The 23127-nt window shown below is 45.9% G+C and overlaps 2 protein-coding genes across 7 annotated transcripts in view; one reads left to right on the forward strand and one right to left on the reverse strand.

The window, feature by feature from the left end:
• Window positions 1-2666, reverse strand: part of LOC126983353 (uncharacterized) — a 23119-nt gene extending 20453 nt beyond the window's left edge. The window contains exons 1-2 of one of the 2 annotated variants that reach the window (XM_050836077.1): window positions 2404-2666; window positions 995-1639 (exon numbers count right to left, since the gene is read on the reverse strand). In XM_050836077.1, coding sequence (XP_050692034.1) covers window positions 995-1064 — 70 coding nt within the window. In that variant the 5' untranslated portion in view covers window positions 1065-1639; window positions 2404-2666. The remainder of the gene's footprint in view (window positions 1-994; window positions 1640-2403) is intronic. The other variant, XM_050836078.1, reaches the window with a different exon arrangement.
• A 2066-nt stretch (window positions 2667-4732) lies between these two features.
• Window positions 4733-23103, forward strand: LOC126983355 (uncharacterized). 5 transcript variants are annotated; one of them, XM_050836079.1, is made up of 7 exons: window positions 4733-5042; window positions 5193-5406; window positions 6992-7134; window positions 8251-8364; window positions 9223-9388; window positions 9732-10460; window positions 19417-19565. In XM_050836079.1, the coding sequence occupies exons 1-6, from the start codon at window positions 5020-5022 to the stop codon at window positions 10446-10448; spliced, it is 1377 nt and encodes a 458-aa protein (XP_050692036.1). In that variant the 5' UTR covers window positions 4733-5019; the 3' UTR covers window positions 10449-10460; window positions 19417-19565. The 5 variants fall into 5 exon arrangements, with proteins under 5 accessions (XP_050692036.1, XP_050692041.1, XP_050692038.1 ...); XM_050836084.1 differs by lacking the exon at window positions 9732-10460 and having other exon boundaries at window positions 4734-5042; window positions 19417-19575; XM_050836081.1 differs by lacking the exons at window positions 4733-5042; window positions 5193-5406; window positions 6992-7134; window positions 8251-8364; window positions 9732-10460 and adding exons at window positions 21327-21461; window positions 22050-23103 and having other exon boundaries at window positions 9366-9388; window positions 19417-20288.
• The last annotated feature ends 24 nt before the right edge of the window (window positions 23104-23127 follow it).

Raw genomic sequence — 23127 nt, forward strand, 5'->3', positions numbered from 1 at the left:
ATTAGGGTGAAAACATTGCCACCTCTTACGCGGCTGGGGATACCAAGAGGATGTAGGAAGCAGAGAAGGAAGAAAGGAAGGAAAGAGGGCAGCAAGGAGGGAAGACGAGAAAGGAAGTAGGTAGTAAAGAATGAATGAATGAAGGAAGGAAGGAAGGAAGAAAAGAAAGAGAGTGAAGAAACAAGGAAGGAAGGAAAGAAGGATGAAAGAAAGAAGAGAAAGAAAAGCAGAAGGAAGGAAAGAAGGAAGCAAGGATGGAAGAAGAGAAAGGAAATATTTGGTAAAGAAGAAGGAAGGAAGAAAAGAAAGAAAGAAAGTGAAGAAACAAGGAAGGAAGGAAAGAAGGATGAAAGAAAGAAGAGAAAGAAAGGAAGGAAGGAAGGATGGAAGAAGAGAAAGGAAATATTTGGTAAAGAAGAAGGAAGGAAGAAAAGAAAGAAAGAAAGTGAAGAAACAAGGAAGGAAGGAAAGAAGGAAGCAAGAAAGAAAGAAGAGAAAGAAAGGAAGGAAGGAAGGAAGGAAGCAAGGATGGAAGAAGAGAAAGGAAGTAGATTGTAAAAGAATGAAGGAAGGAAGGAAGAAAAGAGAGAGAGAAAGTGAAGAAACAAGGAAGGAGGGAAGGAAAGAAGGATGAAAGAAAGAAAGAAAGAAGAGAAAAAAGGAAGAAGGAAGGAAGGATGGAAGAAGAGAAAGGAAGTAGATTGTAAAAGAATGAAGGAAGGAAGGAAGAAAAGAGAGAGAAAGCGAAGAAACAAGGAAGGAAGGAAAGAAGGATGAAAGAAAGAAGAGAAAGAAAGGAAGGAAGGAAGGAAGCAAGGAGAGAAGAGAGAAAGGAAGAAAAATTAATACAAGAATTCGCAGTTGACATTTTGATATTCGTTCTACTGATCACATGTTGCATCGTACCATCCTATAATGAAAGGCCTCTGAAAACACTACCAAAGCTAACTATGATGAATGGCAATGATGTTAATACCAGTACCATCTTCCTTACCTGCCCTTATAGGTGGAGTTACTGCGAGGATGACGAGGACGAGGACGAAGAGGGAGGCTGAGCGAGGCATTATTACATGTGGTGGTCGTGTGGTGGTGGTGGTGGTGGTGTGGTGGTCTCTCTCTCTCTCTCTCTCTCTCTCTCTCTCTCTCTCTCTCTCTCTCTCTCTCTGGTCTTTCTTCACGTTAAATCGCTTTGTTGTTTCTTTGTTTTTTCATGTTTTTCTTCACTCGCGTCATTCATACTTTGCATTTTATAGTGGTAGTAGTAGTAGTAGTAGTAGTAGTAGTAGTAGTAGTAGTAGTAGTAGTAGTAGTAGTAGTAGTTGTTGTTGTTGTTGAAGTGCGAATTCCTCTGTTAGTTTTCCTTCCTCTCTCTCTTCCTTCCTTCCTTCCTTCCTTCCTTTCTCTTCTTTGCCTCCTTCCTTCCTTTCACTCTTTGCTTCCTTTCTTGCTTTCCTCTTTTATTTCCTTTCCTTTCCTTCTTTCTTTTCTTTTCCTTGTTTCGTATTCTTTCTTTACACTTCCTTTCTTCGTATTTTCTTGTTTTTTATTTATTTCCTTTATATTTCTTGTCTTTCTTTATAATTTACTAGTTCATTTCTTTCCGCACTTTCACATCTTTTTCTTATTCTGTTTCGCCTAGCTGGGAGGAATGGAGGGAGAGAGGAAGAGGAGGAGGAGGAGGAAGAGGAAGAAGAAGAGGAGGAGGAGGAAGAAGAATTAAGTTTACATTCACAAACACAACACCATCTGGGTTATTTTCCTTAATGCTTGGTTGCGTGTAAGTCATTCACCAAGAGGCTGATCACGTACTGGACTCGTGGTCGTATGAGAGGGGTGATGATGATGATGAGGAGGAGGAGGAGGAGGAGGAGCGATGGTAATTAGGAGTGGTGGTGAGTTATGACCTCGGGGACTGTGGTGGTGTTGAGTGACGATTGTTGTGGTAATTAACTTCGGTGGTGGTGGTGGTGGTGGTGGATGCCTCTGTACAGTGGTGGTGGTGGTGATTGTGGTGGTGGTGGTAATGATGGTGGTGATGATTGTGGTGGTGGTGGCGGTGGTGATAAAAGTTATGCGGAGTGGGTTGGTGATGATGCTGGAGTGTAGTGGTGTTGAAAATGGTGGTAGTGGGGTGGTGGTGATGATGGTGGTGATGATGGTGGTGGACGCTATTTCAAGATATGGTGGTGATGGTGGTGGTGGTGGTGATAATATCAGAACTGTGAGATGAGAGTGGTGCTGTCGAAAGATAGTGATGACAGTGGTTGATGGTGGTGTCAGTGGTGGTGATGGTGATGATGATGGTGGTGGACGCTATTTCAGTATGTGGTGGTGATGATAGTGGTTGGTGGTGGTGTCAGTGGTGATGGTGGTGGTGGTGGTGATGAAGGGGCGTCGGCTCACCACCCCGCCACGAGCTAACGTTGGACTGGCATCTGGCGAGGCTTTGGGCACTGTGGCACTCCTCCCTTCCTTGGCGGGGTAGAGATGCTAGCTAGTGCCACTCGCTGCCTCCTTTACCTCCCTTGCTCCTCTCTTCCTTCCCTCACTCCTCCTCATCCTCCTTCGTCTCCTTCTTCAGTTCCCTTCGTTCTCCTTTGTCCTTTCTTTCCGACTTCGAGAGACATTTACTTCCTTGTCTCATCTCAAAGCTTTCACTGGTAACTCTCCTTCTCCCGACGTCCCCTTACTTGTTACTCTCAATTGAACTCTCCCTCCTCCCTCTCTCTCTCTCTCCCTTTCCCTCCCTCTCTCCTCCTTCCTCTCCTCCTCCTCCTCCTCCTCCTCCCGAAGTCACCCTCTACGCTCCCTTCCTTTCCACCCTTTCCCAAGCGTAAAAATATCTCTTGTTTTGTGCCGGAGTTTGCTGTTTATAGACGTAATAGCCGTAGTGGTGGTGGTGGTGGCTGTAGGAGTGGTTTTAGTAGTGGTAGTAATAGTAGTAGTAGTAGTAGTAGTAGTAGTAGTAGTAGTAGTAGTAGTAGTAGTTGTAGTAGTAGTAGTAGTAGAAATAGTAGTTGCTGTTGTTGTTGTTGTTGTTATTTACATTACATTGTCTGGTTAATTATACGTCTGTCTCCTCCTCCTCCTCCTCCTCCTCCTCCTTCCCCTTGCTTGTCCTCCTCCTCCTCCTCCTCCTCCTCCTCCTCCTCCTCCCAAATTAATAACATTCCTCCATATTTCCTCCCCCATGACCAGCATCTCTCCTTCCTCTTCCCTCCACCCCCCTCCCCCCTCTCTCCCTCCTCCTCCTCTCTCCCCTCCATCACCCCTTCTATTATCATCTCCTCCCACATCCCCTCTCCTCTCTCTCTCTCTCTCTTCCTTGCTCTCTTTCTCTCTCTCTTTCTCTCTCCCTCTGTCTCTCTCTTATAGTGTATTTTGCTCTCTCTCTCTCTCTCTCTCTCTCTCTCTCTCTCTCTCTCTCTCTCTCTCTCTCTCTCTCTCTCTCTCTCTCTCTCTCTCTCTCTCTCTCTCTCTCTCTCTCTCTCTCTCTCTCTCTCTCTCTCTCTCTCTCTCTCTCTCTCTCTCTCTCTCTCTCTCTCTCTCTCTCTCTCTCTCTCTCTCTCGCTCTCTCTCTCTCTCTCTCTCTCTCTCTCTCTCTCTCTCTCTCTCTCTCTCTCTCTCTCTCTCTCTCTCTCTCTCTCTCTCTCTCTCTCTCCTTCTCTCCGTCTCTCCCACCTCTGCTTTCTTTGTGGCCCCTCCTCCTCCATTTCCTCCTCCTCCTCCTCCTCCATTTCCTCCTCCTCCTCCTCCTCATGTGTGAGTTATAGCTGAGAGGAGTTAACCGCATGTTTTTGTGTCCATGTGTACTCAAAGGAAGGAGGAGGAGGAGGAGGAGGAGGAGGAAGACGCGGGGGGGGGAGGTGGAGGAAGTGGAGAAGCAGGAGGAGGGAATGACTGAAGAGGAACAGGAGGTGGAAGAGGAGGAGGAAGAGGAAGAACAGGAGGAGGAGGAGGAGGAGGAGGAGGAAGAAGAGGGGGGGTAGGTGGGGGAAGTGGAGAAGCAGGAGGAGGGAATGACTGAAGAGGAACAGGAGGTGGAAGAGGAGGAGGAGGAGGAAGAACAGGAGGTGGAGGAGGAGGAGGAGGAGGAGAATTCTTTGTAATGAAAAGTTCGTGACTATTCAGTGTCTAAGTTGATTGAGAGAGAGAGAGAGAGAGAGAGAGAGAGAGAGAGAGAGAGAGAGAGAGAGTAAACTAATGTAACTCCTTTGAATCGAATCCTTTTATTATCAACTTCATTCACCTTCGCTTACTCTCCATTAACATCATCATCATCATCATCATCTTCATTAATTCCTTCAACCCCTTCATTGTCAAACTCTTCTACGTTAATTATTCCTTCCATTCTAATCATTTCCTCCTTCCACTCTCATTAGTTCAGCCGGCCTCTTGCAGACGCCTTACGTTCTTATGTTCTTATGTTCTTCCTATGACTTAAACGCTTACTCTCTCAAGGGGACCGGGCGTAACCTGACACCCATGAAACTGAATTGCTTATCTCCTAGTGACGTGTTCTACTTATCTTAGGAATTGTACTTTTGCGAGCGGAGTTTTCTTTCTTTCTTTCTGTATATCTCATTTTTTTGTTAATTTCCTTCTTCCTATTCAGAATCAAGGGTTGGCGCCATTTAGTGAGGAGATGATGAAGAAGAAGAAGAAGAAGAAGAAGAAGAAGAAGAAGAAGAAGATAAGAAAAGAAAAAAAGAACAAAACAAAAAGAAAATAAGAACAACAAAAACTAGAACAACAACAACAACAACAACAACAACAACAACAACAACAACAACAACAAGAGCAAAAAGAACAAGTAAAAGAAGAAAAAAAGAAAAGAAGATGAAGAAGAAAGAGGAGAAGGAGGAGGAGGAGGAGGAAGAAGAAGAATGCTTGCAGGTCTGGTAATGGTAATGGTGGTGGGGGGGGGGGGGTTGCATCTGGGTGTCGGGTTGCCATGGTAACGTCCCGGGCGGCTCAACACAACACAACACAGCGGAACACAACACACAACACTCGGCCATGGAGTGTTCCCGCTGCAGGAGGTGAGTTTTGCATGTGTGTGTGTGGGGGGGGGGGGGGGGTAATACTAACACTAATACTAACACTAATACTAACACTAACACTAATACTAATACCAAGACTACTACTACTACTACTACTACTACTTCTACAACTCCTTTTACTTTACCCAGCCGCCACGCCGCCCATGGACACACGAGAGAGACCAGACCTGAGCCACTGAGGGCCAGGGGGCGTGGGCGGGACAGGGCGCAGGTCGTTCGCGAGGGCGTGTCGAAATGGACCTTCCCCTCCCGCCCGTCCTTCCGCCCCCTGCTGGTCGCGCCCACCTCCGCCTCGTCTGTCCGCTGGTCGCCCGGAAACTCGTGGGACCTGCAGATTCAGCACGTGAGTATAGGGCAGCCAAGTAAAGAGAGGTCGGGGTCGTTTATAAAGAGGGAGAGTTTGTAGGAATGAACCGTCCCCAAATAAATTACTTGGTCACTAATGGATTTTAACACAAAGTATGCTAAAAATTAAAGCAAAAATATCCAAAAACTACCATAATTTTAAATACAGCACATGAGTATAGGGTAGCTAAGTTAAGTGAGGTCGGGGTCCTGTATATGGAGGGAGAGTTTGTAGGAATGAACCCTCACCAAATAAATTACTTGGTCAATAATGGATTCTAACACAAAGTATGCTAAAAAATAGAAGCAAAAATATCCAGAAACTACCATAATTTTAAAGAGGGCGAGTTTATAAGGACTGGACCCCACCCAGGCATGTTAGTTAGTCTATAGTGGATTCTAATATATAAGAAATGCTAAAAAAAATATGAAAACTAAGAAAGAAAAAAAGGACAAGGAAAACGGTATTGATGATGTAAACTTAAATTCTAGTAAAATTCTAATTAGATTTAATAATATTCTTACAAAAAAAAATCCTAAAATACTGCTAAAAAAATGATGAATAAATTATAAAACAACTACCAAGGGAAAAAGTGCTTAGGAAAATAGAAAACTAAATTCGAAAGATATCAACCCTGAATATGCCATCGTTTTTAACCCCTTGGATGCGGATTTCCTACAAGAAGACATCACCAAGCTACAGGAGTGGAACAAAAGTGGCTGCTCCAATTTAGTAAAGAAAAATGTGAGGTCATGCATCTTGGGAGGGGAAATCCAGCACACCAATACCACATGGGAAACACTCCACTACCCACCACAGAGGCACAGAAAGACCTGGGAGCATACGTTACCAGGCTACCAGTGAAGGGATATCCAGCACACCAATACCACATGGGAAACACTCCACTACCCACCACAGAGGCACAGAAAGACCTGGAAGAATATGTTCCCAGGCTACCAGTGAAGGGATATCCAGCACACCAATATCACATGGGAAACACTCCACTACCCACCACAGAGGCACAGAAAGACCTGGGAGCATAAATTATGTTACCAGGCTACCAGTGAAGGGATATCCAGCACACCAATACCACATGGGAAACACTCCACTACCCACCACAGAGGCACAGAAAGACCTGGGAGCATAAATTATGTTACCAGGCTACCAGTGAAGGGATATCCAGCACACCAATACCACATGGGAAACACTCCACTACCCACCACAGAGCCACAGAAAGACCTGGGAGCATATGTTACCAGGCTACCAGTGAAGGGATATCCAGCACACCAATACCACATGGGAAACACTCCACTACCCACCACAGAGGCACAGAAAGACCTGGGAGCATATGTTACCAGGCTACCAGTGAAGGGATATCCAGCACACCAGTACCACATGGGAAACACTCCACTACCCACCACAGAGCCACAGAAAGACCTGGGAGCATAATGTTACCAAGCTACCAGTGAAGGCGAAATCCGTGCCAATCGCAGCGGACGGGTTGTGCTTACGTGAAAACCTGCTCCCTATTCTCACAGTGATTCCAATACTAACGATAATACTAACACTACTATTTCTCCAGAGCATCCCGGACATGGAGGACGTGGTGTCGGATGAGCTTCGTCAGAGGATAGAGCGCGTCCTGACGTTTCCAATCGGCCGAAGTGAAGGAGAGGAGCTTGCTAACGACAGCTGCTCCACCAACGGCCCCGCAGCGCACACCAGGTACAGTCATAAGAACGTAAGTAGCCCGCAAGAGCCCCCAAGAGTAACTGTGTATTTTGGGCTGAGTTGGAGGCATACTTACTACTTAATTACGTGATCACTTACCAACCTACTTACTGACTTCTACCACCGCAATAGAACATAAGAACATTAGAACGTAAGTAGCCCTCAAGAGCCCACAAGAATAACTGTGTATTTGAGGTTGGGTTGGAGGCATACTTACTACTTAATTACGTGATCACTTACCTACCTACTTACTGACGTCTACCACCGCAATAGAACATAAGAACATAAGAACATTAGAACGTAAGTAGCCCTCAAGAGCCCTCAAGAGTAACTGTGTATTTGGGGTTGGGTTGGAGGCATACTAACTACTTACGTGATCACTTACCAACCTACTTACTGACGTCTACCACCGCAATAGAACATAAGAACGAGAGCATAAGAACGTAAGGAGTCTGCAAAATGTCGGCTGGTCTATATAAAGCAGCTCTTGTAAGCCTAACCCAGTCTAACCTCACTATCCATGAATTTATCCAATCTCTTCCTTAATGCATCTATGGTATTGGCATCCACGTATATAGAGAGGAAAGTATGGTAGCTGCATCACCGCAAGCCCGCCCAGATTGAGTGATGTCAGCAATATCGGAGGAGGGAAGAGAGAGAGAAAGCATAGCCTGCATCACTGACTCTGTATCTCTGTATCTCGCTATAGGTTATGATGATGCTATTGAGGGTAAGTCTAGGGGGACTACGCTTCTTGTTTCGCCGCGTGTGGACAGATACTCACGGACATTAATAAAAAAAAATGAAAACATCGACATCATCTTCGTGAGGTAAAAGCATGCTTGGAATGTGTGGGTGGCTTCTTCCTCCTAAAATAGTCGCACACTAATCCAATATTGATAGTAAATAAGGATAACAATGATAATAATAGAAAGCAATGATGCCGGTTATGTTTTGCAATTGGCAATAATGATAAGAACAACAACAAGAAGAATAAGTAAAATTAAATGAAGAGAGAGAGAGAGAGAGAGAGAGAGAGAGAGAGAGAGAGAGAGAGAGAGAGAGAGAGAGAGAGAGAGAGAAGAAGACTGTCATCTCCCTCTCCCCCAGGGCTGCCACAGGGGGCCTTCTGCAGGATTATCTAGACCAACTTCACCCTGAGCTGGGGGAGGGCGAGGCCGAGGAGGACGAGGACGAGGACGAGGACGAGCTGCTCTTCCAAGGGTGAGGGAGGCGTGATGTTGTTGTTGTTGTTGTTGTTGTTGTTGTTGTTGTTGTTGTTGTTGTTGCTATTGTATTTGCACCCGTCTCTCTCTCTCTCTCTCTCTCTCTTTACCCCCACCCCCACCCCCGGCCCTCTCTGGACATAGTTTGAGGGGTGTGTGTTTTGCATACCTCGCTTTCTACTCACCCAAACAGCATGCGAACGTCAGTGTGTGTGTGTGTGTGTGTGTGTGTGTGTGTGTGTGTGTGTGTGGCAGGTTGGACATACCAGTCATAACACGGTGAAGCTGAGCACAGTCTCCCTGCTTGCCGTGCCCTGCCGCTGCCAACACTGTCTGCGCCCTTCTCAGCACACTATTGCCACCTGAAGACTCCCTTGCTTTCTGTCTATCTGTCCATATATCAACTGTCTATCTATTAATCTATCTATCTGTCTATCTATCTATCTATATATTTCTTTACTTACCCTTCCCTTCCCTTCTGTTCCCTTCCTTTCCCTTCTCTTTGCTTTCCTTTCGTTCCCTTCCCTTCCCTTCCCTTCCTTCCCTTTCCTTTATTTGCCCTCCCTTCCCTTCTCATCCCTTCCCTTCCCTTACTTTCCTTTCCCTTCCCTTACCTTCCTTTCCTTCTCCTTTATTTGCCCTCCCTTCCCTTCTCTTCCTTTTCCCTCCCTTCCCTTCCCTTCCTTTCCCTTTCCTTTATTTGCCCTCCCTTCCCTTCTCTTCCTTTTCCCTCCCTTCCCTTCCCTTCCTTTCCCTTTCCTTTATTTGCCCTCCCTTCCCTTCTCTTCCCAACCCATCCTTTCCCTTCCCTTTCTTTCCATTTAACTTCCTTACCTTCTGTCCTCCCCCGGTGCAGACCTGAGGGCGGAGAAGAGAGCGAGGCGGACCTGCTATATGACCCGGAGAAGGAGCAGTACATCACCACCTACCTCCTCTTCCTGCAGCAGCTCCGGGTCGGCAGGAGGAGCGCCAAACACGAGCCTGAACCCTGCCCCGATGACCTCCTGGCACCGCGGACACAGGTGAGGAGGAGGAGGAGGAGGAGGAGGAGGAGAAAACACGGAGGATAAGGAGGAGAAAAATATGAGGAGAAGAAGAAAGGAAGAGGAGGAAAAAGAGAAAAAGGAGGAGAAGAAGGGAGAGGAGAAAAAGGAGGAGAAGGAGGAGGAGGAGGAGGAGGAGGAGAAAACAAGGAAGATAAAGAGAAGAAAAGTATGAGAAGAAGAAAGGAAGAGGAGGAAAAAGAGAAAGAGGAGGAGGAGAAAAAGGAGGAGAAGGGGGAGGAGGAGGAGGAGGAGAAGAAGGAGATTGCAGACTAAAAGTTAATACATTTTTTTCTCATTTCACTTTACTTTCAACTAAAAGAAAACCAAGGAAGAGAAAAAGTTTGAAGATGATGACGATGAGGAGGAGGAGGAAGATGAGGAGGAGGAGGGGAGGGCTTCCATGGGCCGCGAAGGAGCTGTGGGTCGTTCTGGGCACCGTTCCAGCATCGTCACCTCCTCCAGGACGCCCCAGACACTAGCCTCCGTTAGCGCAGAATCCGTGGAGTCGAAGTCGAAGAACAGACACCCTGAAACATCGAACTCAAGCGAGATGGAGAACGGTGCGAGGGGGACCTTAAACTCTCACCCTCCTGCATCCAATTCTCATGAAGTGGAGGAAGGGGAAGTGGAGACGGAGGAACATCACGAAGAAGAAGAGGGAGAAGAAGAGGGAAGGCACAAGACGAGAGATGAGAAAAGGCGGAGGAGACAGAAGAAGAAAAAGAAGAAAAAGACGAAGAAGACCAAGGGCAAAGGGAATGGGACGGAGGAGGAGGATGAGAGGGAAGGACAGAAGGATGAAAACGGGGAAAGGAAAGGAAAGAAGGAGAAAGGGGAGCAGGAAGCGGACAACTTAGCGGCCTTAGAGAACTCCACAGCGCTCGCCCTCTTCCGTGAGTTCGCCAAGACGGTCTTCGCCCCCAAACACCCACAGTTCAAGCTCTTCCCCAGCCTGGAGGCCCCACACGACACCCCCGCCCTCACCCCGGGACCCACGCCGCCCACACCGCGAAAGGGCACGACGGAACGACTCTAGGACACTTGCCTTGTAAGTGTGTCCTTCCTGTAGTAGTGGTAGTAGTAGTAGTAGTGGTGGTGGTGGTGAGTGAAGTGGGTGTATATATGACTTGGTAAACAGAAATAAGTTACGATCAAGTGGTTTAGACAGGTTTTTTTTTTTTTGAGAGAGAGAGAGAGAGAGAGAGAGAGAGAGAGATTTACTTATACTGTGTCTGGGGTAACGAAGGAAGGAAGGAAGGAAGGAAGGAAGGAAGGAGCTCGGATTCTTTTTTTCCACAAGTTCCTCTCCCCTCGCGTTACAAGACCTCTCATGAGTCAGCCCTCACATCAGCTATTTCCAAAGGCCGTAAAGGAGATCAACCGGATTCAAATTAGTGTTTTTTTAGGCTCATGGCACAGAGGAAGAGTTAAACTACCACCAGGGTCATAAAACTACTCGTGGAAGTGCCCAAAACACCTAGGAAAGCCTTGTCAAATGTGTGTGCTTGGCCGCCGGAGTGTTTAGGAATATGGCCTCTCAGGGTCGTGCTTTCCTCCCCCCTAACCGCTGACCACTCCACACTGGTTGCTGCAGTCAGGGAGATTTGATTCTGACATACGGTGCATAGAAAGACAGAAATCAAGCATATTGGATTAGGGAACAGACAAAGGCTGAGGATATTAAGATGACGATAAAGAGTAAGAAGTGGACTTGGGCTGGTCACATCATGCGTAGAAATGATAACAGATAAATAACCAAAGTAAAACAAAACATTGGTAACCCTGGAGTTGTAGGGGAAGCCAGGCCAGCCGGAGAAGCAGGTGGAGTTAGGAAATTATAACCTTTGCCGTAGTAGAAAATGGAGTACGATATAAAATTAACAAGACAATTAAAGATGGAGAACGCTGGGAAAGGCCTTTGTCGTGTTGCATACTGATAATGACTGCTGAGGATTACCTTGTATCGAGGCACCTGGGTATAAAAGCGTAGCTGGAAACCATTCGAGGGGAGGGAAAGGAGGGCCGGAGGAGCCGCGGGCCTAGAGGGAATGTGGGAGGCAGTGACAGGTTAGCCAACACACGTGGGGAGCGACACGCGGGCAGCACCTCAGGGCAGGCCGCAGTGCACCTCAGTCTGGCAGGCCCTCAGCACCTCACCATGAAGCTACTCCTCCTAGGTACGTGGATTAACCCTGTGGTAGCAGCGGGGATCATGTTTCTTAACCCAAGAAAGCCCATTGCTTTATTTATGAAGTTTTCTTTTTCCAATTTCAATATGTGTTTGATAATACAATTTCAAGCAACTTTTACTGAGAACATTTATTTCTATATATTTTACTTTTTGCACAAACAGGGTGTCACCTAGAGGTGACACTGGGCAATGGCACAACTAAGTCGTTGTCAAAAAACCCATTTCTTTATATTCCAAATATTTTTTTTCTTTATTCATATTAACATTTCTCCTTTCAGTATTAAGTTTAAAAATGATATCCACAGGAAATATCTGATTTTTAGCATAATTCTATTGGAACATAAACAAATACATAACTCACTACAAAAGTATTTTATATAAGAAAATATAATTATTTCATGAAGAGTTGACAAATTGCAATGAAGAGCTTCCTTTTACTAAGTACCACAGACTTTTGTTTTGTATGAGAGCATACCAACCGTAAACACGGAGAACAGCTTAACATTTCTGACACCTGACTGGTTTGCTCATGAAACTCAGCACATCTGGTTTGTGCAGGCTTTAGGTTGTGTACACCATCATGGTCTTTCTTGCCCTTCTCATGTACTCTCTCTCCTCTCCACACCCACTACCTGGACATCTCTTTTGACATCCCAATTTGCGACTCCCCGGCAGATCTAGATTGTGACAAGTGTGACAAGATAGTGATGAATTTCAGGGAATATGTTCCTTCTAATTTTGCTTGAAATATATTCATTGTTTACATTAGGTTTTGATTCGCTAAAAATGCCGATGTACTTAATGTCAAGTACTCTCAACAACAGAACAGAAATAAACACCTTTATTTCTTTGTGAGTTACATGAATTTTTATTCAAAGAATATTTGTTGTTTTATTTTATTTTATTTATTTCTATTTTATTTATTGATTTATTTTTACGTCGAAGCCTGTAGTACTGGTAGGCTATCTTGGGGGGCCTGGTGGTCGGCCCCAGCCCATCTTGGTGCAGGGAAGTGTTTACAGCGGCGCCATCTTTTCTTGGCTCATGCTGCCCCCCGGAGCTCATTCTTGAATAACTTGGACTGTTCTTCTAGAGTCCGGGTTGGTGGGTGGTCTTCAGGACATGTGGGTAGTCTTAGGCCACTCGATGGTGACCGAAAAATCCCAGGTAGTAGCGGCGGACTTGAACCAGAGTCGTTCAGAACGTAGTGAATGCGTGCCCGCACGCTAACCACTCAGCCATAAGAAAACTTATTATAACTGAATTATAGACATTCAAAACACTTAACATATGTATCAAATTCATCATTACAACCTCAAGTATTGTTGCAATCTCATGACGAGTCAAACTGAAACCAGAAAACATTGATCAGCACTCCGAGGAAAAAGACTGAATTGTTCAGTGTATGCCCAATGTCACCTACAGGTGACAGTCGTGAGTTTCATTGAGATTACCTCATATTAACAAATAGTCATTGTGCTATTACCACCAGTGTTTTTTTCATCAGGCATTTAACTGTGAGAAACACAGAGAGAGAGTTATTTAAAATTGTTTTTATATTGCAGGAATACATTGTTTTGGCACAGGTGGAGAGGGATGAAAAACGGGAGCACTACATGTTCTTTCATCAGCTGCCAGAGCTAACGTAAACAAAATATTATTCCCCAGAGCTGAAATACAAAAAAGGAAGTGTTAAACAACATTATGAATGGATTACCAATGCAAAATTTTGTAAAGAGTTAGAGATATGACTATTTAAAAAAGTGTCACCTGTAGGTGACATTGGGCTTTCCCGGGTTAATGGTCCCTCCAAGCGAGAAAAATGAGAAAAAATCACCCCTCACACAAACCGTTTCATAATATTTATCAAAGCATTTGTGATCATATTATGTATCATCTATTTTTTGGGGGGGTTATATCATGGCATAAATTTGGCCCGTCGCTGCTACACGGTTAACGCGATGTGAAAGAAAGTAAAGCCGGGAGCATACGTCATAGCTCCTCGTGGCCTCGGTGCTCATCTCCGTCACGTTAGCCCTTTGAGCCTGTGGTGGGAGAGAAGAAAACCCTTAACCCACAGAGCCAGTGTAACATCCGGGTCACCATCGTTTACCTCCCCCAGGTGTCCCCAGGCTTCTAGTTATCGACCATTCCGAAAGGAGGGATAAACAGCTGAGTGGGTTTCACGCCGACTACCCAAGCCGGAATTCGAACCCAGGCCCGCAGATTCGTAGTTTGGAACGCTAACCAATGCACCACGGAGGCTTGGCTTACCTATCTTAACCCGTCCGCTGCGATTGGCACGAATTTGGCTTTCATTGGCAGCCTGGTAACATATAGTCCCAGGTCTTTCTCTGCCTCTGTGGTGGATAGTGGAGTGTTTCCCATGTGGTATTGGCGTGCTGGATATCCCTTCCCAAGGTACAGGACTTTACATTTTTCTTCATTGAATTGTAGCAGCCACTTTTTGTTCCATTCCCGTAGCTTGGTGATGTCTTGTTGTAGGAAATCCGCAGTCAAGGGGTTAAGCCTTTTAGAACCACAAGGCATTCTGCACCTCGCCCTGCTCTAGCGTACGTGGCCCAGCCTAAAGTTCCTTACCCTAAACTGACAAATGATCCCTCTAGAACCATGAGACCGCTTGCGCCACCACGGGTAACATGGGGTTTGTGGCAGCAACAGGTTCGTGCTATCAGTGTTCTCTGTCCTGGGAGGTTTGACTTGAGGCACTGTGGTTATCTTCCATCTAGTACATGTTCTTTTTATCTCACAGCAAAGGAAGGGATTAGAATGGTCTGCTTGTAGTGGAACAGGTTTGGGCAAGGTGTGACTTAGGTATTACGGGAGTGTGACGAAGTATTATGGTTGTCTAACAGGTCTTACTGGATTTATGGACGAGTCAAACTTTTACAATATATTTTCTTTCTCTCTTCGTAAAGCTTTTTCTTCTGCTAACTCTCCCAATGCGATCTCGTCACTGTACAAACTCTTCCTCGTATGAACTCCCCCTTGCCAGTGTTAACGGGGTCATAATCAATACAGAAGAAACGTTTTAATGGTACACTCGACCCAATACAAACTTTTCCTAATACTAAATCTTATTGTCAGTATTAGCAAAGGCATAATCGATAGAGAAGAAGGACCATTTTAATCATACCCTCTCTTTAGCATCATCGTAAGGTCCAACAGACATTTCCAAACGTTTCAACGCCTTAGTACATCTATTTTATTAAGCTCTCGTGACTGAAGGAGGAGGAGGAGGAGAAGGAGGAGGAGGAGGAGGAGGAGGAGGAGGGAGTAGATGTTTTAAGGAGAGCTTACATGTGTGTGTGTGTGTGTGTGTGTGTGTGTGTGTGTGTGTGTGTGAGAGAGAGAGAGAGAGAGAGAGAGAGAGAGAGAGAGAGAGAGAGAGACAGACAGAGAGAGAGACAGACAGACAGACAGACAGACAGACAGACAGACAGACAGACAGACAGACACACACACACACACACACACACACACACACACACACACACACACACACACACACACACACACACACACACAGAAACGTAAGACAAAACAAAAGAACAAGAAAAAACAATTAAAATCACAAATCGCAAAATAACAAAAATAACAAATAAATCAAAGCAAAATAACAAAACAAATAACGCGGGAGAGAGAGAGAGAGAGAGAGAGAGAGAGAGAGAGAGAGAGAGAGAGAGAGAGAGAGAGAGGGGGGGGCTCGAACACGCCCCAACACCCGACCGCAACCCGACACCCGACCAATTATCGAATTACATCACCAGGACAAACGTACATACCTCCCCCACCCTCCTCTCTACCCCTCCCCCCCTACCCCCTCTCACCCCCCACTCCGCCCCCCTCTTCTTCCTTTCTTCCCCCTCTTCCCCCTCTTCTTCCCCCCTCTCTCTCTCTTGTTGTACTCCGTTGTTCCTCCTCCTCCTCCTCCTCCTCCTCCTCCTCCTCCTCTCCTTCCCCTCCCCCCTTTGCTATACTCCATCGGTCCACCTCCTCCTCCTCCTCCTCCTCCTCCTTCATTCTCTCTCTCCACTTCATTCCACTGTTCTTTTTTATCCATTTCTCCACTTCCTATAATCGATTCCTCCACTTTCCGTGTTTATTCTTTCCTCCTCACTTCCTCCACCTCCTTCTCTCCTCTTCATTCATCCTCTCCCTCCACTTTCTACGCTCCATCTCTCCTCCACCGTCCACTTCCTTCTCTCCACCTCCTCCTCCTTTCTCCTCCTCCTTCATTCTCTTCCTCCACTCTCTGTATTCCATCTCTCACTCACTCCACTTCTGTTCCTTACCTCTCTCTTCCACCTCCTCCTCCACCTCATCTCCACTTTTCCTTTTCGGCTCCTTTTCCTGTATTACCTCCACTTTTACTTCTTATTTCTCTCCTCCACCTCTCCACTTCCTCCTCCTCCACCTTCTTCTTCTTCCACCTGTTACACTCCATCCTCATTCACCTTCCATCATCCTTCTTTCTATAACTTCTGTATCTTCAAGAGGAGGAGGAGGAAGAGGAGGAGGAAGAGGAGGAGGAGGAGGAGGAGGAGTAATTTGGAGGGAACGTGATACCCCTCTTTTTACTCCCGAGAATGTGCCCTTTTTATCCGGCTGATGATGGTGATGATGGTGATGATGGTGGTGGTGATGGTGGTGATGGTGATGGTGGTGGTGATGGTAGTGGTGGTGGTGATGATGATGATGATGATGGTGGTGGTGATGATGATGATGGTGATGATGGTGGTGATGGTGATGATGGTGTTGATGGGACGGAAGCATCGCAGACTTTATTGTACTTTAACATGATCACTTTTCTTCTTTTTTCTATTATTTATTTTTTTTTTCATTTTTTTCCTTCTTTTTTCCTTCATGATCTTGTTTTTTTTCTTCTTTTCTTCCTGTTCTTATTCCCGTTATTTCTTGTTTTCTTGATTTTGTTCTTCTTGCCCTTGTTCTTCTATGCTTCTTCTTCTTCTTCTTCTTCTTCTCCATCTTCAGCTGCCGTAGATTCTGGTTCCACTTTCCTCCCACTTCCCTCCCTTTCCCTCCCTTTCTTCCCTTCCCCATCATTCGTTTCCCTTTCTCTCCCTTCCTCTCCTCACCTTCCTTCAATCCATTCTCCGTTTCTCCTCCATCCTCCATCTCCTCTCTCTCCACCTCTTTCATTCCCTTTCTCCACTTTCTGTACTCCATTTCTCCTCCTTCTCTCCTTCTCTTCGTTCATTTTCTCTTTAACTGGAATATTCAAGAGCCAGTGTGACGGAGATAAGCACGGAGGCCAGGCGTACCTATAGTGTATGCTCCCAGCTATACTCGTAATCTTACCTGCAAATATATTCCAACACCTTTATTTGCGTGCGGTTCACTTTCACGTTGTCTTGAGAAACTGTTTAAAGAGACTAGACTAACATACTTATAAACACAGGTCTAAAGGTAATGTTTAAGGTAATGTTGCTCGTTTAATGTTGTTCCTTAGCGACCTAATTGCCGTATGTGCATTGCTAACTTTGATCGCTTGCTTTCAACTGTCTACAAACACCTTTTTCTTTTAATTTTGCAAGCGGTTCACTTTCACGTTGTCTTGAGAAACTGTTTAAAGAGACTAGACAGGTAATGTTTAAGGTAATGTTGCTCGTTTAATGTTGTTCCTTAAGTAATGTTTAATGTTGTTCCTTAGCGACCTAATTACCGTATGTGCATTGCTAACTTTGATCGCTTGCTTTCAACTGTCTACAAACACCCATGCAGATATGAGCGCGCCATGACGTCACCTCTTCCTCGTTCCCGTGTTGAAACCTTTGGGAATGTGTGTGTGTGTGTGTGTGTGTGTGTGTGTTTCATCGTCCCACATGTACACTTATTAGCGTTGTGTCGCCGCCTGTTGTGACTGTGTGTGTGTATGTGTGGGTGTGGGTGTGTGTGTGTGTACATCGTTAAATACCTTTCATTTATACAAATCTTATTCATTCTCACTTTTTATTTTTATTTTACATGTTAGTGTTTAGCATGTCACTCAGCTTAACATATTGCAGTATTTACCTCTCTCTCTCTCTCTCTCTCTCTCTCTCTCTCTCTCTCTCTCTCTCTCTCGTTCTCGGTGACTGGCTGTAGCTCGGTCTCGCGGCGCCGTGTAGCGTTTCGAGGCACACACTCCCTCCCGCCACCCGCCGCTCCGTTCCTGATGACGCATGTTTAGCCTTGCCTCGGCCGCCTTATGCAGGGTCACAGCCGGCGTGTGTCCGTCCATGCAAAGGCGTCTGTTTGAGCTGCTTTATTAACGTGCACGAGTGTAACGTGGCAGACCACTCACCGAGTCTATCCCTCAATATCTTTATCGGACACCTCAGCCACGATAGCGAGATGGCATTGTTTACAGTAATGTGTTGGATAAAGAAATAGACCATGGGTAAAACGAAAACTCTGTGTAAAAAAAATACCTCCAAGACGCAGCTCTATGTAAAGTAAGGCAGATGCCGAAAGACAATGGTTAAATTTAAATCCCGAGGCGTCTTGATAGTCCCCTCGTGAAGGAGTCTAAGGTGTAGGAATGAGGAAATAATTTAGGGGGAGGGACAGCACAGAACCGCTTGCAGAGATTTAGGTTGTTATTGTTAGACATTTTCGCTTCTCACATCAGCTATTTCTAAAGGTCAAAGAGGGGATCAGTCGGGTTCTAATGAGTGTCTCTTCGGGTTCATGGTACAGAAGAAGGGGCAAACTACCACCAGGGTCATACAACTACTCTTGGAAATGCCCACAACTCCTACGAAAGCCTTGTCAAATAGGTGTTCTTGGGCTCCGGAATATCTTATAATACGAACCTTAATAGCAAGAAAAAAGCAGTGTTTGGTGAGGGTAAATATGCAGCACAGCCTGTAATGACGCACGGTGATTATTATGACGCAGCACGATACCTTGGCGTGAGTCCAGGGCCCCAGAGGAGAGCACGGTTCGGGTTACGCGGCCGTCGGCTCACCACGCGGCCGTTTGCACCGTGTCACCGTAACACAATCAGCGCCGATCGCCAGCCGCTGCCTCTCAGATCCTGCTCTACATCCTCACGAGTGTTTTACCTACCACAGGGTGACAGGATAGTTTTTCAAGGCACTAGAGACACGTCAAATGGAAAACTAAACTGTATGAAATTAAAATGCTTCGAACACGTTGCTTTTGTATAAGGAAGAGCAGGAGATAACGAAATATTAATCAGTTTAGCCTGGAGAAGTACTGATGCTCTCCTCACGAGTGTTTTACCTACCACAGGCTGACAGGATAGTTTTTCAAGGCACTAGAGACAGGTCAAAAGGAAAACTAAACTGTATGAAATTAAAATGCTTCAAACACGTTGCTTTTGTATAAGAAAGAGCGGGAGATAACGAAAAATTAATCAGTTTAGCCTGGAGAGGTACTGATGCTCTCCTCACGAGTGTTTTACCTACCACAGGCTGACAGGATAGTTTTTTCAAGGCACTAGAGACACGCCAAATGGAAAACTAAACTGTATGAAGTTAAAATGCTTCGAACACGTTGCTTTTGTATAAGGAAGAGCGGGAGATAACGAAATATTAATCAGTTTAGCCTGGAGAAGTACTGATGCTTTCCTCGTGATGGAGTTTCAAAGGAAGTAAGGATAAGGAAATACAGAGGAAGGAAGGCGGTTGCAGAGTTTGCCACTGACAACGATGAAAGAAAAGACTGATAATTACAAACATATATACACACATAGGCTTTGGCGACGATATTCACTCTGGAAACTCATCGTCTAGTTGATCACCTTCCCCTTAATCCCCCACAGGCTGCTACCTCCTGCTGACGGCGGCGAGGGGGCAAGGTCAGCTGGAAGGAGGACCCACACCCGCAGATACTGACACCTCCACTGGCGGCGAAGGTATGCAGGCTGTAGAGGGCGAGGAAGGCGGGTCCTCAACTCCAGCCCCCGACCAAACCACCAGCCTGAACACGATTGCCACGACACAGAACGCTGCAGCCGAGGAGTCCACAGGCAGCTCCTCTACGGCGGCTCCTGAGGCGGCGACATCCCCTCCTGACGTGAGTGAAGGGCCTGCTATCGTAATGGAGGGTGAAACTGACCATCTGAATCATGAAAACGTTAATGTCACGCACCCAGAGACCTCCAGTACCTCCACCTCCACAACCTCCACCTCCACTACCACCACCACCACTTCGCCCATACATTCAACCAACACGGCACCTCCCGAAGAGAGTACAGGAGCAGCAGAGACCTCGCAATCTGGTGAGGCCACGAGTACACCCAATCTGCCCTCCTCCACCACTACTGAGGGTGCAGACTCCCAGCCCTCACAGGCCACCACCACCACCACCACCACTACCACCACCGCCTCATCCTCCTCATCCTCCTCCACTACCCAGCCTCCACCTGCTACCTCCACTTCCACCTCCCCTGATCGCACCACCACGACGATAACAGACGCTCCTGCCACGCAAACCACCACCACTACCACCGAGGCGATAGTCGGGAGCAACACCACCTCCACTACCACCCCCACCACCTCCACCACAACCACCACCACCACCAGCAGCACATCAGAGGAGTCCACTCGTGCCCTGGATCCTGAGGGTACCGCCACATCGGAGCCTGAAGCAGAAACTGAGCCTCCTCTCGCTGTCTGCTTCGGGAACACGGAGGTAAGTTCTTTATGGATATTTTTTTATTCATTTCTTAGGATGGTTCTTTTATACGGCACAGAAGACAGGCCAAGAGTAAGGGAAAGCTAGAGAATATACCCATAGAGATGCCGCCCTTACAGATGTTATAGAAGAAGCCAGTTAAAGGAATGATCAGTTTAGTTCCTGTGCTGTCTCGATACGCCCCTATTGAAAGAGGTTAAGTCGTAGGAAGGAGGTTCTTTTATACGGCACAGAAGACAAGCCCAAAAGTAAGGGAAAGCTAAAGAATATACCCATAGAGATGCCGCCCTTACAGATGTTATAGAAGAAGCCAGTTAAAGGGATGATCAGTTTAGTTCCTGTGCTGTCTCGATACGCCCCTATTGAAAGAGTTTAAGTCGTAGGAAGGAGGTTCTTTTATACGGCACAGAAGACAGCCCAGGAGTAAGGAAAAGCTAAAGAATATACCCATAGAGATGCCGCCCTTACAGATGTTATAGAAGAAGCCAGTTACAGGGATAATCAGTTTAGTTCCTGTGCTGTCTCGATACGCCCCTATTGAAAGAGTTTAAGGAGGTTCTTTTATACGGTACAGAAGACAGCCCAAGAGTAAGGGAAAGCTAAAGAATATACCCATAGAGATGCCGCCCTTACAGATGTTATAGTAGAAGCCAATTAAAGGGATAATCAGTTTAGGATTCCAATGTTCTCTTGACGGATGCAATGATAGGAACAGGTGGTGTGATCTTTACAGGAGCTGCCCCTAGAGTTTAGACCGCTGGCTGACTATCTGACTCTATCATCTTAGTCTTTTTGGTTGGTATTTTAAGACAATTTCTCTTCTCACATCAGCCATTTCTAAAGGTCAAAGAGGGGGTCAGCCGGGTTCTAAAGAGTGTTTATTTAGGTTCATGGTATAGAAGAAGGGTCAAACTACCACCAGGGTCATAAAACTACCCCTGGAAATGCTCATAACTCCTCAGAAAGCCTTGGCAATTTGTGTTTTGGGGCGGCGAAATGTTTTATAATACGACTCTTTATGTCTCCTCACGGCAGATCAACACGCTGGTGGTGGTGGCGGTGGTGGTGGCGGTCAACGTGCTGGCAGTGGTGTTGACGGCGCTGTGTGTGCACCGTATAGTGTATCGCCGCCTCTCCTGGGACCTGCTGCCACACTACCGCCAGAGATCGGTACGCGACGCAAGGTGGTGTCAACATTGCCGGATCGTCGCACTCAGCCTCATGTTTGCCGATTTCCGACCCCAAAACTGTCTCCTCCATCCCGATAACAGGCTTCATTTATAATTATCGTTAAAATAGTTAATTATTGGTGCTCTTGGCAATATTTATGGGTCAGAAATCGGTAAATACGATGCTCTGAGTACGATAATCTGACACGGGTGGTTGGTGTTCCGCTGGGCTTTGATTTTCACCTTACTTTTTGCCCTGACCTAAGAAGTGTTCCAGCTTGCTCTCTTTCTGGTTAGAGTCCTGTGTAGCATTTTATTTATATTATTTAGTTAGTTAGTTAGTTAATTAGTTAGTTAGTTTTGCCTTCAGTCATTTGTTCCCTTTTATTTATTCATTTTTTTATTATTATTCATCTTTGCAGTAATTTCTTTTGGGGTAACAGGGTAGAAACTGATTTACCGATATTCTGTTTCTCCAATACCTATTTTTGTTACCTTCATACCTTTTCTCCTTTTTCTATAAACACTGATTGAGGGGAAAACCATTTGTGACAACGCTCTCATCTCTCTCTCCTCTCCTCAACCCAAGATCAGAGGCGGGAATGAGGTCCGGAAGCGCAATCCCTCGGGTCGAAATCTTGCCTCGGACTCTGAATGCAAGGTAGGCGAAGGAGGCGGCCAAGGGGGGACACACATACCCATCCTGATCACCAACGAGGACGGCTGGTGCGTGCCCTACTCCAACGAGGCGCAGGACGGGAAGAAGAGGCAGAAGAAGGAAGCCGCCGCCACGGTAGATACAGGAGTGTGAAAAGAAAGTTAACGGGTGAGAGAGAGAGAGAGAGAGAGAGAGAGAGAGAGAGAGAGAGAGAGAGAGAGAGAGAGAGAGAGAGAGAGAGAGAGAGAGAGAGAGTGTATGTGTGACAGACAAACAAACACAGATACATCCTAGGCCACAGTATGAACGAAGGACTTTTGTGTGTGTGTGTGTGTGTGTGTGTGTGTGTGTGTGTGTGTAGAATTCAAAAGTCTCTATAAGTCCTGTTCTCCCGTAGGTCAATATTATTAGGATTTGGGTCCATATTCTCAAACGTTTCGCTCTTGATATACATTTTTTTTACATCAGAGGATACGGCGCAAGGGCAACACAAAGAGTAAAAAAAAAAGCTCGCTACTCGCCGCTCTATAGAAGATAAAAGTAAAGAGTACCTAAAAAAGAGGTCAATTTCGGGTGGATGATGATGATGATAATGATGTTAGGTTACTCTAAGAGCCAATTTCACAGTCCAACACAGTGTCTTCGTAACAGCCCGAACCAAACTATAGAATCCCATACAATCCAAAATGGGGAGGTCTTCGATGCCACACTAAATACACAAGACTTTTCCCGTATAGTTTCATCAAATTTGTGAACTTAGATATAAACACCAGACACTATACGAGGAAATTTCGAAGGCTCTGGTATTGGTTTGGGAGCTTACTAACCCGTCATGGGGAACTGTGAAGCTGGTCCTAAGTCATGTGTCGGAAGAGCTGATGGCTGGCACCTCTCGAGCATCAATTTCGTGCACTTTCGCCTTCTCGTTAAGTACCTATGACTATTAGTTGTAATAATGTAACGCTATAAATGAAAGAAGTTTATCTGTTGTGGTTTTCGTTCCTTATTC

The sequence above is a fragment of the Eriocheir sinensis genome, chromosome 53 (genome assembly GCF_024679095.1).
Source record: "Eriocheir sinensis breed Jianghai 21 chromosome 53, ASM2467909v1, whole genome shotgun sequence".
NCBI classification, from domain to species: Eukaryota; Metazoa; Arthropoda; class Malacostraca; order Decapoda; family Varunidae; genus Eriocheir; species Eriocheir sinensis.